The sequence below is a fragment of the Physeter macrocephalus genome, unplaced genomic scaffold, assembly GCF_002837175.3.
Source record: "Physeter macrocephalus isolate SW-GA unplaced genomic scaffold, ASM283717v5 random_1245, whole genome shotgun sequence".
Lineage (NCBI taxonomy): Eukaryota > Metazoa > Chordata > Mammalia > Artiodactyla > Physeteridae > Physeter > Physeter macrocephalus.
Window position 1 is genome coordinate 1,120 of NW_021146373.1, and position 12,069 is coordinate 13,188.

Consider the following 12,069-nt stretch of genomic DNA (forward strand, 5'->3'; position numbering starts at 1 on the left):
TTTTTTAGATATAATTCATATATAACAGTTTATTAGTATCAGGTGTATAGCATAATGATTCTATATATGTATATATTATGAAATGATCACCACAATAAGTCAGGTTTACCATTCATCACCACACATAGTTACTTTTTTTTTCTTAGGATGAGAACTTTTAAGACCTACTCTCTTAGTAAGTTTCAAATATATAGCACAATTTATAGTCACCGTGCTGTATATTACATCCTATGATTTACTGATCTTATCCCTGGGAGTTTGTACCTTTTGACTCCCTTCACCCATTTCGCCCACCCCCACCTCTGGCAACCACCAGTCTGTTCTCTGTATCAGTGAGTTTGGTTTGTTTTTGATTTCAGATTCCACATACAAGTGAGATCATACACTCTTTGTCTTCTTCTGTATGACTTATCTTACTTAGCATAACACCCTCAAGGTCCGTCCATGTTGTTGCAAATGGCAGGATTTCCTTCTTTTTTTGTGGCTGAGTAATTTTCCATTGTTTATATACACCAATCTTCTTTATCCAGTCATCTGTCGATGGACATTTTGGTTGCTTCCATGTCTTGGCTATTGTAAATAGTGCTGCAGTGAACTTGGGGGTGCAGGTATCCTTTCAAGTTAAGTGTTTTCATTTCCTGTGGATAAATACCCAGAAGTGGAATTGCTGGATCACATGGTAGTTCTATTTTTAATTTTTGGAGGAAACTCCATACTGTTTTCTGTAGGGGCTGCACCAATTTATTTCCCACCAGCAGTGCACAAGGGTTTCCTTTTCTCCACATCCTCACCAACTCTCGTTGTTTCTTGTCTTTCCCATAACAGCCATTCTAACAGGTATGAGGTGATATCTTGTGGTTTTGATTTTTGATTTGCCTTTCCCTGATGATTAATGATGTTGAGCATCTTTTCATGCACCTGTTGGCCATCTTTTTGTCTTCTTTCATGGATTATTGTTTAATCCTCCTAAAGGCAACTGAGATGTACAGAAATTATGTAACCTGCCTGAGGTCACACAAACGAGGTGACAGAGCTGGGCAGTAGAAGTGTCTCAAGGGCAAGAGCTATGTTCTCCTTGCTTAACCCAGGCAGGGCGTGTCACTGACCAGAGGAGAATAAAGCTTTGATGGGTAAATGTGTGTGTGCAAAGAGATATGCTTGATCTATAGCCCCCATAAGAATTCTCCCGCTCCCCAAATTAAGTTCATGGATGAGTGTGTTAGTCAGCTCAGGCTGCCATAATAGAATACCACAGACTGAGGGGCTTAAACAACAGAAATATATTTCCTCACAGTTCAGGGGGCTAGAAGTCCAAGATCAAGGTGCCATTAGGGTTGGGTTCTGCTGTTGTCTCTCTTCCTGGCTTGTAGACAGCTGCCTTCTCACTGTGTCCTCACAAGGCCTTTCCACTGTGCACGTGAAGAGACAGAAAGAGAGATCTCCGACGTCTCTTCCTCTTCTCAGAGGGACACCAGTTCTATCAGATTAGGGCCCCACCCTTATGACCTCACTTAAGCTTAATTACTTCCTAAACACCTCATCTCCAAATACCATTACATTGGAAGTTAGGGCTGCAACATTTGGATTTGAGGGAAGACAGAATTCAGTCCATAGCAATGAGCTCTGAAGAGAAGCTTCTGGGAACCCTTAAAAATTGTGTACAATATTTTTCATGGAAGGGAATCCATATGCAACATCTGTTTGACTTCCCCAAAGGTAAGAACCACTAGTAGTATTATAAGTGAACAAAGAGGGAAAGGGTTCATGGAAAAATGGAAACAGGCTGGCATTAAGGGATAGAAGAAAAAGAAATTTCTTATAATATTGTTTTAATAAGTGTTAAAAAGTGGAGAACAAGAGGGGCAGTGGAAGGTAGGGATGTAGTATTTCAGCCCCATTTTCCATTTGGGGACGTTAGATGGCCTGCCTGAGATCACAGCATGGAGAGTGGGTCTGAGCCTAGAACCCAGTGTCCTGAGCCCCAGCCCATGCTGTTTTCACCAGGCTTGTTGTCTGTGCTGCCCCACAGAAGCCAGGGCCATCTGAGCGAGGCTCCTGGGCTGCTCTTCTGCTGACCTCATAGATGCTCTTCCCCTTGCTTTCCTTCTAGAAGTGGAGCAGATCGAGGCCATCGCCAAGTTTGACTACGTGGGGCGGTCCCCGCGTGAGCTGTCCTTCAAGAAGGGAGCCTCACTGCTACTGTACCACCGCGCCTCCGAGGACTGGTGGGAGGGTCGTCACAACGGCGTGGATGGGCTCATCCCACATCAGTACATAGTTGTACAGGACATGTGAGTGGGAATTGGGATCTTCTGTGAAGAATGCCATGATTGATTAGTGATGTCTGGAATGGGCACAGGAATGGGGGTACTGGATTGTATGACAGCAATTTGCTCTCCCTGGTATGACACACTTGGTCTTCCGTAAGAATGGATTATGTCTAACCTCCCTTTGAATGGTGACCCACTTAACAAATAAGCAAATTGCTCATCCTTCAGAGTCCACGGGGACAATGTTTGGTGCCCTTGGCTCGCCATCCCGGCCCACCTGACAGCCTCCAGGGCATTTATCACCCACTATGGTTCTCAGTGTCCAGTGGATCTTGCCATATACCTCCACCCTCCTGGGCCTTCCCTGTAGCCAGTGGCCATCCCACTCCCCTCTTAATAGCCCACCATTCTCTACCCCGAGGTGGCTGTCTCAGGAGTTGGGCAGAAACAATCATCCCCTCATTTCCAGCTAAGAGGGTACTATTTTTTAAAAAAGGATTTTAGACATTAAAAAAAAAGCCCTACATCCCAAATACCTAGCCCCACCATAATGCCCAGAAAGTCTACACCTTCCACTCTTTGAAAGCCTTTGAAGGTTCCTGCACGCACTCCCTCCGAGCTCCAGTCTGCCTCAGGTGGAACTCATTACCAAGGAAGCAGCCACCAAGCTGGGCCTCAAGGGGAGGGGGCCAAAGGCATACGTCTTGATGGCAGAGGGGACGGTCTGGAGACAAGAGAAAAGTCCAGAGCTCGGCAAACAACAAGATGATCCAAAGCAGCCCTCTGACGTCCCCAGGCCTCTGAGGACAGGGAGAGGGCATGGGGGGGAGGCGGACAGGGCACCCCAACAAGCTCCAGGCCCCTCACACCTGTTCAAAGCCCCGGGTGCGGGGAGGGATGGAGATGCCTTCCTCCTCCCTCACTGGACCCCGAAACTGCTGCTTATCGCCCAGGGCTCAGCTTGCAGGCCCCCTCCCCCATTTCTCCAGCACACCCTCCCCTTTAGCTTGTCCCAGTCTCGAGCAGCTGGGAGAGAAGAGCCTAGATGAGGGGAGGAGAAGGTAGGCGTGGGCGGTGCCACAGAGGGCCTCCTGCTGGAGAAGCAGCAGCGGCTCCGCCATGAGGTGTGTGTGGATCCAGCCCCGCAGGTCTGGAGCAAAGCCCTCCCAATTCATGTCTGTCCTTCTCCCCAGGGACGATGCGTTCTCGGACAGCCTGAGCCAAAAGGCCGACAGCGAGGCCAGCAGTGGGCCACTGCTGGACGACAAGGCCTCCTCCAAAAACGACCTCCAGTCCCCCACGGAGCACATCTCGGATTACGGCTTTGGGGGGGTGATGGGCCGGTAGGAAACGCGGATTCATTCTTTGCGGCTAGTACAGTGCTGGTTTGTGTCTGACTGGGGAGAAGCAAGGGCACAGGAGGGAGAGAGGGAGGCTGTCGTGGCCCCTTCTTCCCCACAAGATGTGACATGGGGCACAACTGGTGGGCTGGCTGGAACTGGCCTAGAATGTCAGGTAGAAAGTGATCCAGCTTGGGGCGGAGGTGGAGAAAGAGGAGGAAAGACATATATTGGCAAACAATGCTTTTTATTTCAAATAATAAACGGGAAAGAGAGAGTTGCAAATTGGCAAGTATTTTTCCTCTCTCTCTCCAGTTCTTACACCTCCTCCCCACTTTCTGTTGAAGACCTAAGTTGTTATATTTAAAAATGTAAAGCTCACTTAGTCCCTGAAGTGCACTGCAGAAACAGAAGTCTCACACCCACTTCCTGGGGGGAAATTGACACTCGGCTCCACCCACATATTTGGTGGGAGCAGATTTGCCAATTTCTTCACTCCTGCGTGTGGGTGGGGCTATCACATGATCTTTCTGCCAGGTAAGGAGCTGGGCTCCTCACTTCCTCTACAGGTATAGTGCAAAGCACGTGGTTGTTTAAAAAAAAAAATACGGAAAAAAAAAATAAGGAAAAGAGAAGGAGGGAGAGAGGGAGGCTGTCGTGGCCCCTTCCTCCCCGCAAGATGTGACATTGAAAAGGAAAGCTGGCAGTGTGTCACTGCTTTCTTAATCAGTTTCTCGAAATGTCATATTCTTTGTTTTTCTGGTGGAGAGGTCATGGGATCACCCCACACATGGGGAACTTGCAGATAAAGCCAGAGAAATCAGCCACAATAGGAACATACGTTTATGAATTTATTTCAGCCAAAGTCCCAGTGCCTCTTTTCAGTGTATTCCGTCCGGTTCAGGGTGCTGATAAGTGATAGAATCAGGGGAGATGGACGGTTGGGGTAGGTAGATGACAGAGTCATGGTCCTTTGACTTCCAGGGGGGCGTATCTTCTCCTGCCTCAATTTCCCTCGCCCTCTGTCCTCTCTCATCTACCTTCCTCACGTTCTTTCTTTCCCAGTACTCTTCCTCTCGAACGCCAATGCTTTGGTCCTGTTGGGGTGCCCACAGGCGGTGCTTAGCTTGGCTGGTGGCACTGGGTCTAAAGCGCTGCTGCCCACACTGAGCTTGGTCCCCGTCGCAATCTGCCCCTCTTCCCCGCCCCCTTGCCACTTCCAGCCTTCCCTCCCCTCACCAGTGCCTTTGAGTCTTCAGTGACCTCCATAGGACACAGCAAAATCTCCTGTGGGTAGAACCTCTTCAGAGTGCTTTCCCACCCACTGGACCTCCCTCAGAAGGTGGGCAGGGACTATTATGCCCATTTAACAGGTTAATAAAGTGGGTCTGAAAGAGGTCACTGGGAAGTCTGTGACAGAGACAGGACAAGAATTCGCCTTCCTGATAGACACTCTAGTCCCCTTTTCACTCCACCACAGCCTCCCTGAGCGGGGAAAGGTACCCAAGTGCACGAAAGGTGTTCCAGTGCTGCACGTTTTACCCTTAATGACTAGTTGTCCCAGGTCTGGAAAAGCCTCATAGGAACAGCCCTTTGGTGACGACACTGGGCTGTGGTCAGTTCCCAGGGGGGCCTCCTGAGCCCCAGCCCACGCTGTTTTCACCAGGCTGGTTGTCTGTGCTGCCCCACGGAAACCAGGGCCATCTTGCAGAGAGCTTGCAGGGAGCTGGTGACTCTTTGGTATAGTCAAGCCTCGATGCCTCAGACCAGTCAGAGGCCCTTTGGAATCACGGAGACCTCTAAACCGCTTACGAACATACCACGAGCCCACCTAACCGGGAGCGAAGTGTTCCCAGGTTGCAATCCTCCCGGCCCTGACCTAACGTGCAGATGAGCTTCACCGTGTAATTGGCACCACCACCGGCTGGAGCTTGGAACGCCCCCGACTCCTTCGTGTGTGCAGATGAAACCCGCTGGCCTGAGTCATGTGCTCAGACAGTGCCTTCCCTGCAGAACCGCGGAGTCTGGCTGAGCGAGGCTTTACTATACCCACTCCCTAGACTAGTGTGTAGCGTGTGGCCTGGGGCTTGGCTGACCCGTGTGACACTGGCCAGGGTTGACCTCTGCCCCATGCCCCCGCCCCCTGGCTCCTTTGCAGAGTGCGGTTACGATCTGACGGAGCAGCCATCCCCAGGCGCCGAAGCGGGGGAGACACACACAGCCCGCCCCGGGGCCTGGGCCCCAGCATGGACACGCCACCCCGGGCCGCCGCCTGCCCCAGCAGTCCCCACAAAATCCCCCTCTCCCGGGGGCGGATCGAGAGCCCCGAGAAGCGGAGGATGGCGACGTTCGGGAGCGCCGGCAGCGTCAACTACCCCGACAAGAAGGCGCTCTCCGAAGGGCACTGCATCCGGTCGACGTGCGGCTCCACCAGGCACAGCAGCCTGGGGGACCACAAGTCCCTGGAGGCCGAGGCCCTGGCAGAAGTAAGGGCCGGCGGGAAGGCAGGCTGCGCCAGCCGACACCCAGAGGGGCAGGGGGTGGGCCCCTGCAGACGGGGGAGCCCCTTCGCCCTTCAGGCCAGGCTCAGGCTAAGCCAGAACGTGAGGTAGATGATGAGCTGGCCCCCCTGTGGGAGCGGAAGCTGGATGGGTGCAACTGCTGGCGGGGGCTCCTGTGAAGACCCAAGGGCCCCGTCTCCAGGGCCAGAGGCGGGATTCCCGGATGCAGGGATGTGGTAATGGCAGACGTCTCCGTAAGATGGCAAGATTGTGCTCTTCGTGTTTTCATTCGTTCATCTTTTCATTCGTGCATTCATTTGTTCATTCGTTCATTTATTGACAAATACTGATTGAGCATCTGTTGTGTGGCCGTCACGGGCTGGCACTGAGAGTATAATCGACCTAAACTGGATCCAGGCCCTGCCCACGTGGAGCTTATGGTCTAGAGAAGAGAGAGACGCCAACCAGTAACACACACAGCTGTGAAATGGCAGCCGGGTCAGGAGTCTTGAAGGAGGGGACTCTGCGTTCCAAGAGTGCTTAGAGTTTTGTGTTTTTTTAAATAACTTTTTAAAAATTTGGATGAGAAACCTGTGTGATTTTTACACTTGCCAAACCAACCAAACAAATTCATTTAAGAAATTGTTGTGAAAGTTTGTTTAAATTGTTTAATAATTTGCATAGCTACTTTCCTGTGTTTTTGATAGTTTTATCGTAGCTCAGAAGTTTCCATTTTTCCCTCTGGAACTTGGCAGGGTGCCCATTATGTATCCCCTTCCCAGTGTTTTCTCCCAGTTTAGAAAAGAGAGACAATTAGAACCTTCAGGTCGGTCAGGATTCTATTGTGAAGAGTGGCCTTGAATCCTAGTTCACGAGGGGAAGGGAAAAGCTGAGAGCTTGGGGGCTGTGTTCTAGAGGAGGCCAGGAAAGGTTCTCAGGGATATCAACACAGCAAGTGAAACTCCTCGCAGGATCCAGTTTGGCCCCAGGTCCCAATGCCACTCCCAGGCTCTCAGCACCTTGGCATATGGGTCCAGCAGAGCAGCCAGGCAGCCTGCTGGTCCCTCCATTGCTGGAGGCCATTCTCCTGGGAAGCATTGCCCTAGCATCCGCCGTCACCTGGAAGCTCAGGCCACCTGAGTCCTGGCCCGGAGCCCTTTACATGGAGAATCAAATGCAGTCTACGCCACTGTTTCCAAAGTAGGTCCCACAGCAGACTAGTTCCATGGGGTATTAAGGGAGGGGAAAAAGGTGTTCTATGGTCAAGAAAGTTTGGGGAATGCTGGTCTGGCAAATTTGAATGCGTTGTCTGCAACAAGAATTATTAAATTTGTTGATGTGCATTGTGAATCTTCAAGAAAGAGAGCAGGGCACACCCATCCATCTCCCAGACTTCTTTGACCTTTAGTCACAGAGCATTTTGCAAGAGCGGCCCGAAAGAATGCGCGTGGGGCCTGCCGCTCCCATTTTCCGTTTGCAGACATATCTACACACTCTGATTTGATAGCTGCCATTCAATAGCAAAGCATGGGAAATGGTAGGTAAATAGCCAAGGGCACCCTGGATGGCCTCCAGCCTGCTCAGCATTGGCTCTGATGAGCCCTTGACATTGCAGGCTGCGGAGGGCAACTATGTAGTAGTAGGTGGAGTTACCTGAAATCCTCTGGTCTCAAAATGTCTTTTAGGATTTAGATTGGAGCCCAGTTAAAGAGGCAGTTTGGGGATCTGGCAGCACCGCCATCCAAGGTGGGAAGGTCTCGTTTGGGAGGAGGTGAAAAGGGGTCATTTTCCCCCCCCCGCTGTCCGTGCTCCCCAGCGCCTCTCTGCAGCTCCACTCTGAGATCACAGCATCACCTCTCAGACTAACGCAAGGCTCACGCCTAAACCCCCCAGCTGATCTTTCTCTGAGCTCGCTGGCTTCCTGGCTCACACTCTGCCGGGGTGGAGTGGTGGTGGGGGGGATGGTGGTGGAGGGGCGATAATTATATTTTATTGATTAGTTTTGCCTTTTGGCTCCTGCTGGAGTAGAGCAGACAGAGCAGTGATGTCCGTGGGGGACTTTAAGCAGACTGGGACGTGGGAGGCGGGCTTGATCACTGCAGGGTTGGGATGTAGCAAAGGTGGCGAAAGGACTGCCTTCTCTCCTGTCAGGCGGGACCCCCGTCACAGCCCCACAGCCAGTCCTTGTAGATAAAGGCACAAACAGCATCTTCTTTAAAGTAGACAGTGTTATGGGCAAAGGATAAAACGTCCTGGGGAAGCATAAATGCTAATATTAGCCGTTAGCCAATCATCAGTAGTGTCTTCACAAAGCAAAATGATAGGCTGGGACCCTGATGGAGGCCAGATTGGAGCCTGTCGTGGAGGCCCCGCGGGCAGGAGCCTCCTGAGGACAGGGGAGGAGAGGAGGTGAAAGAAGACTTGGACGGGGAAGGGGTCGGCAGGACAACTCGGGGCACCAGCCCCATCAGTCTGACCAGACTTTCAGTTTTCCCAGAGTTGTCCCAGGGCAGAAAAGCTAGTGTGTCTCAAGAGTCATCCCGGAGCCTGAGGCGGGCCAGCACCTTCCAGCAGCGGTCCTAAGCGCTGTCCCTCCTTGTCCCCTCGGTGGCCCAGCTCAGCCTGAGCAGCTCCCCCGCCTCTGTGTGGAGGCGTCCCTGGGAAAGCCCACGGGAGCCGAGGACTCTGGCTGAAGGGAGTGTGAAAAGCACCATCCAGCAGTTCACAGAGTGTCATCACGTCCACTGTCTCATCCCATCTTCACGGCCAGCAGGGGGCTTTCAGCCCCTGGACTGAGTGAGGTGCAGAGCCACTGAGACTCGCCCGAGGCTGCCCAGCAGCGGTAGCGGAGGAACCTTTTTCCCTCCCAAACCTGGGCTCTGCATCCAGGCCCAGGGCTCCTGGGTGAAATGCTGCCGTCCAGCTCCAGTGCCCACTCCTGGAATGCTGAGCCCCACGTCGGCCCTCTGGGCTGCCAGAATCTCTCTCTGTGTCATTCAAAGCGCTCTCATACTGATGAGCTCTTAAATAGCACAATATCCCTGGGAATAGTGTGGGCAGAAGAAGATTGTTGTTGCTTCTTAAATTTTCCATTAAAAAGATTTTTTTTCTGATTATAATACGGAGAAGGAAGTAACAGTCCCATCATCCTGGGGTGAGCATTGCAAACATCCTCATATACAACCTCCACACAAATTTCCTACGGACAAAGGAGAGATATATTTTTTAATAATAATAGTTAGGGGCATGAACGCTGGAGCCAGAACTACTATGCTGCTAAGTAGCTGTGTGACCTTGGACAAGTTACTTAACCAGTCTGAGCTTCTATTTCCTGATGTGTGACGTGAGCATAATGGTAGCTCCTACCAGATAAGTGAGAGGATTAAATGAATTGTTAGGGGAAGGGGCTTGAATTGGTGCTCGGTCTTAGCTATTATTGCCATTGTTATCGTCATTATTTGGAAGTACGAGGTACCAGGTGCCGTGCCACGCTCTTCGCAGGTGCCACGCTCTTCGCAGGTACCGTATCATTAAATACACTCATCAGCCCCTTGAAGTCAGTATTATACGTGTCTCTGATCTACAAATGAGGATTCTGAGACTCAGAGAGGTAAGGTGGCTCGCCCACAGTCACACAGCAGGGAAGTCACAGAAATAGGATTTGAACCCAGGTCTGTCTGACTGCAGAGCCTGCCACCACCAGCTCTGCGATACACTGATTTTCCTTACGGTTATAAGACTCCCTGGGATCGAATCTCCATCCCTGCCATGAGATTTGTGGGGAACCCTCCCTGAGAAGCCTACAAGCTGGATAGCAGCCCCAGAAGGGTTAGATCCCAGGCCCCCAGACTCTGTGCTGACGAGCGCTCTCCCTGTCCCCAGGACATCGAGAAGACCATGAGCACAGCTCTGCACGAGCTGCGGGAACTGGAGAGGCAGAACACAGTCAAGCAGGCGCCAGATGTGGTGCTGGACACCCTGGAGCCCCTGAAGAACCCGCCAGGCCCCATCAGCTCAGAGCCGGCCAGCCCCCTGCACACCATTGTGATCCGCGACCCCGACGCCGCCATGCGTCGCAGCAGCAGCTCCTCCACCGAGATGATGACCACCTTCAAGCCGGCCCTGTCCGCCCGCCTGGCCGGCGCCCAGCTGCGCCCGCCCCCCGTGCGGCCGGTGCGGCCCGTGGTCCAGCATCGGTCCAGCAGCAGCAGCAGCTCGGGCGTGGGCAGCCCGGCCGTGACGCCCACCGAGAAGATGTTCCCCAACAGCTCGGCCGACAAGTCGGGCACCATGTGACCTGCGGGGGGGCGGGCACCGCCCCGGCCCGCCGGGGCCCGCCGGGGCCGAGGGTGGCCTCTGTGACTCCCACATCCTCCCGGTGCTCCCGGCCTCGTCGGGCAGGGCCCAGAAGGTCAGCCGGGGAGCGGGTCTGTGTGGAGCTGAGGCCCAGGCCCGAGCCTCCGCGCGCCTTCGGCCACGTGAATCCACAGGCCTCCCTCCCGTGCGCGCACAGACGGCCAAGCGGCCAGGAGCAGCCGCCCAGCCGGGGCCTTTCCCGAGATCGTGGCAGATGTTAATGGCTTCACCCGCGTATCGTCACTGGAAAGTTATTCCCTCGACATTCTCTCTACACGCAGCCATACGTGTGTATGTATGTGTATGTGCATATGTACACGTATATACGTACGTATGTGTCTGTAGGAGTGTGTGTGTATATATATATATATATTTATGCATCTATATACATATACTAGATCTGGACACACATATGAAATGTATATAGGATCTCCTTTTTCTTTTTATGAAACTTAGATTTACCTCAGACCCATGCCACCAAACATCTCCCGCTGAGTTATTTGGTGGGATTTGCAGGGACTTTCCTGGGAGAATTTAAGGCCCACAGTAACTGCGAATGAAGCAATATACCACTAACCTGCAGAAAAACAAAACCAGTCTCCCACTGTCTCCAGAAGTTGTGGCCTTCCAGAACAGTCTGCCCCTAAAAGAAGGGTGGGGCAGGCGGTACCCCGGGCAGGCTGCTCCCAGAGGTGGGGAACCCTTTACAGAGCCCCCCCTCCCTGTCCACCCCAGAGACCCTGCCTTTCCACATGGAGGCCAAGACCAACTGCACCCCAAAGGCATGGAGGACGTTGGCGAGAAGAGCCCTGACCGCAGCGGCCTGTGTTCGTCCGTAGAAGAGGGGATGGTGAGAGCCTGAGCCCCATCGTAGTGCGGTATTATGTGTGGTTGGGAAAAAGGAAAAAAAAAAACCAAACACAGTGGTGTGGAACACTTCAAAAGCTAGAAACGCTGTAGGAATAAATCTGTGGTAACTATAGAGGTTTAACTTATACCATTTTCAAAATATTTAATTTTGTCTTTTCCTCTTTCTACTAATTATACTGTGTCAAAATCTGGAGCTAAACAGGCAAGGAGACTTTGAGTCCCATCATTTTAATTTGAAATCAGGCCGTGACGCGCTCTGGCTGGTGGCCTCTTGCATGAAGCACACGGGGCCGTAGGTGCCCACCTCAGACCAGGGCCGGGGAGGGAGTCCTTGGCGCTTGCCGTCCTAGAGGACGCTTTGGTGGACTTTATGCAATGAAATAAGCTTCCCTCTCCCCTTTCCCTTCCCTTTTGCCCACCTCCTCCAGCACATTTAACTCAATTGAAAATATGGGGTTAGGTTTGGGGGGCGTGTCACTCACCTCACTGAACCTCAGTTTCCTGCTCCATAAAAATGTCAGCGAGCAAGCCGTGCAACCTAGAAAGCATTGTGCCAACACGATTGCTCTTTTCACGGTCATCACTAAGGTGAAAGCCATCCAGCGCCTTCCTTTTGAAACCTCCTAATGGCATTTGAGAAGTGGGCAGCGGAATTTTCCTACCAGCTTCATAAAGAGCCATGAAGCACGGTCCTGCAGGTGCATCACCTCTTGACATTCCATCATTACCATT

General features: G+C 52.2%; 1 protein-coding gene across 1 annotated transcript; it reads left to right on the forward strand.

Annotated features, from left to right (window-relative positions):
• Positions 1-2,051: 2,051 nt before the first annotated feature.
• On the forward strand, positions 2,052-10,745 carry LOC114485334 (SLIT-ROBO Rho GTPase-activating protein 3; the record flags this gene model as incomplete). Its single annotated transcript, XM_028486585.2, has 4 exons — positions 2,052-2,291; positions 3,464-3,613; positions 5,769-6,096; positions 9,994-10,745. Coding segments are annotated over 4 exons (1,132 nt in total), but the record flags the coding sequence as incomplete, so codon positions are not given.
• Between the last annotated feature and the right edge of the window lie 1,324 nt (positions 10,746-12,069).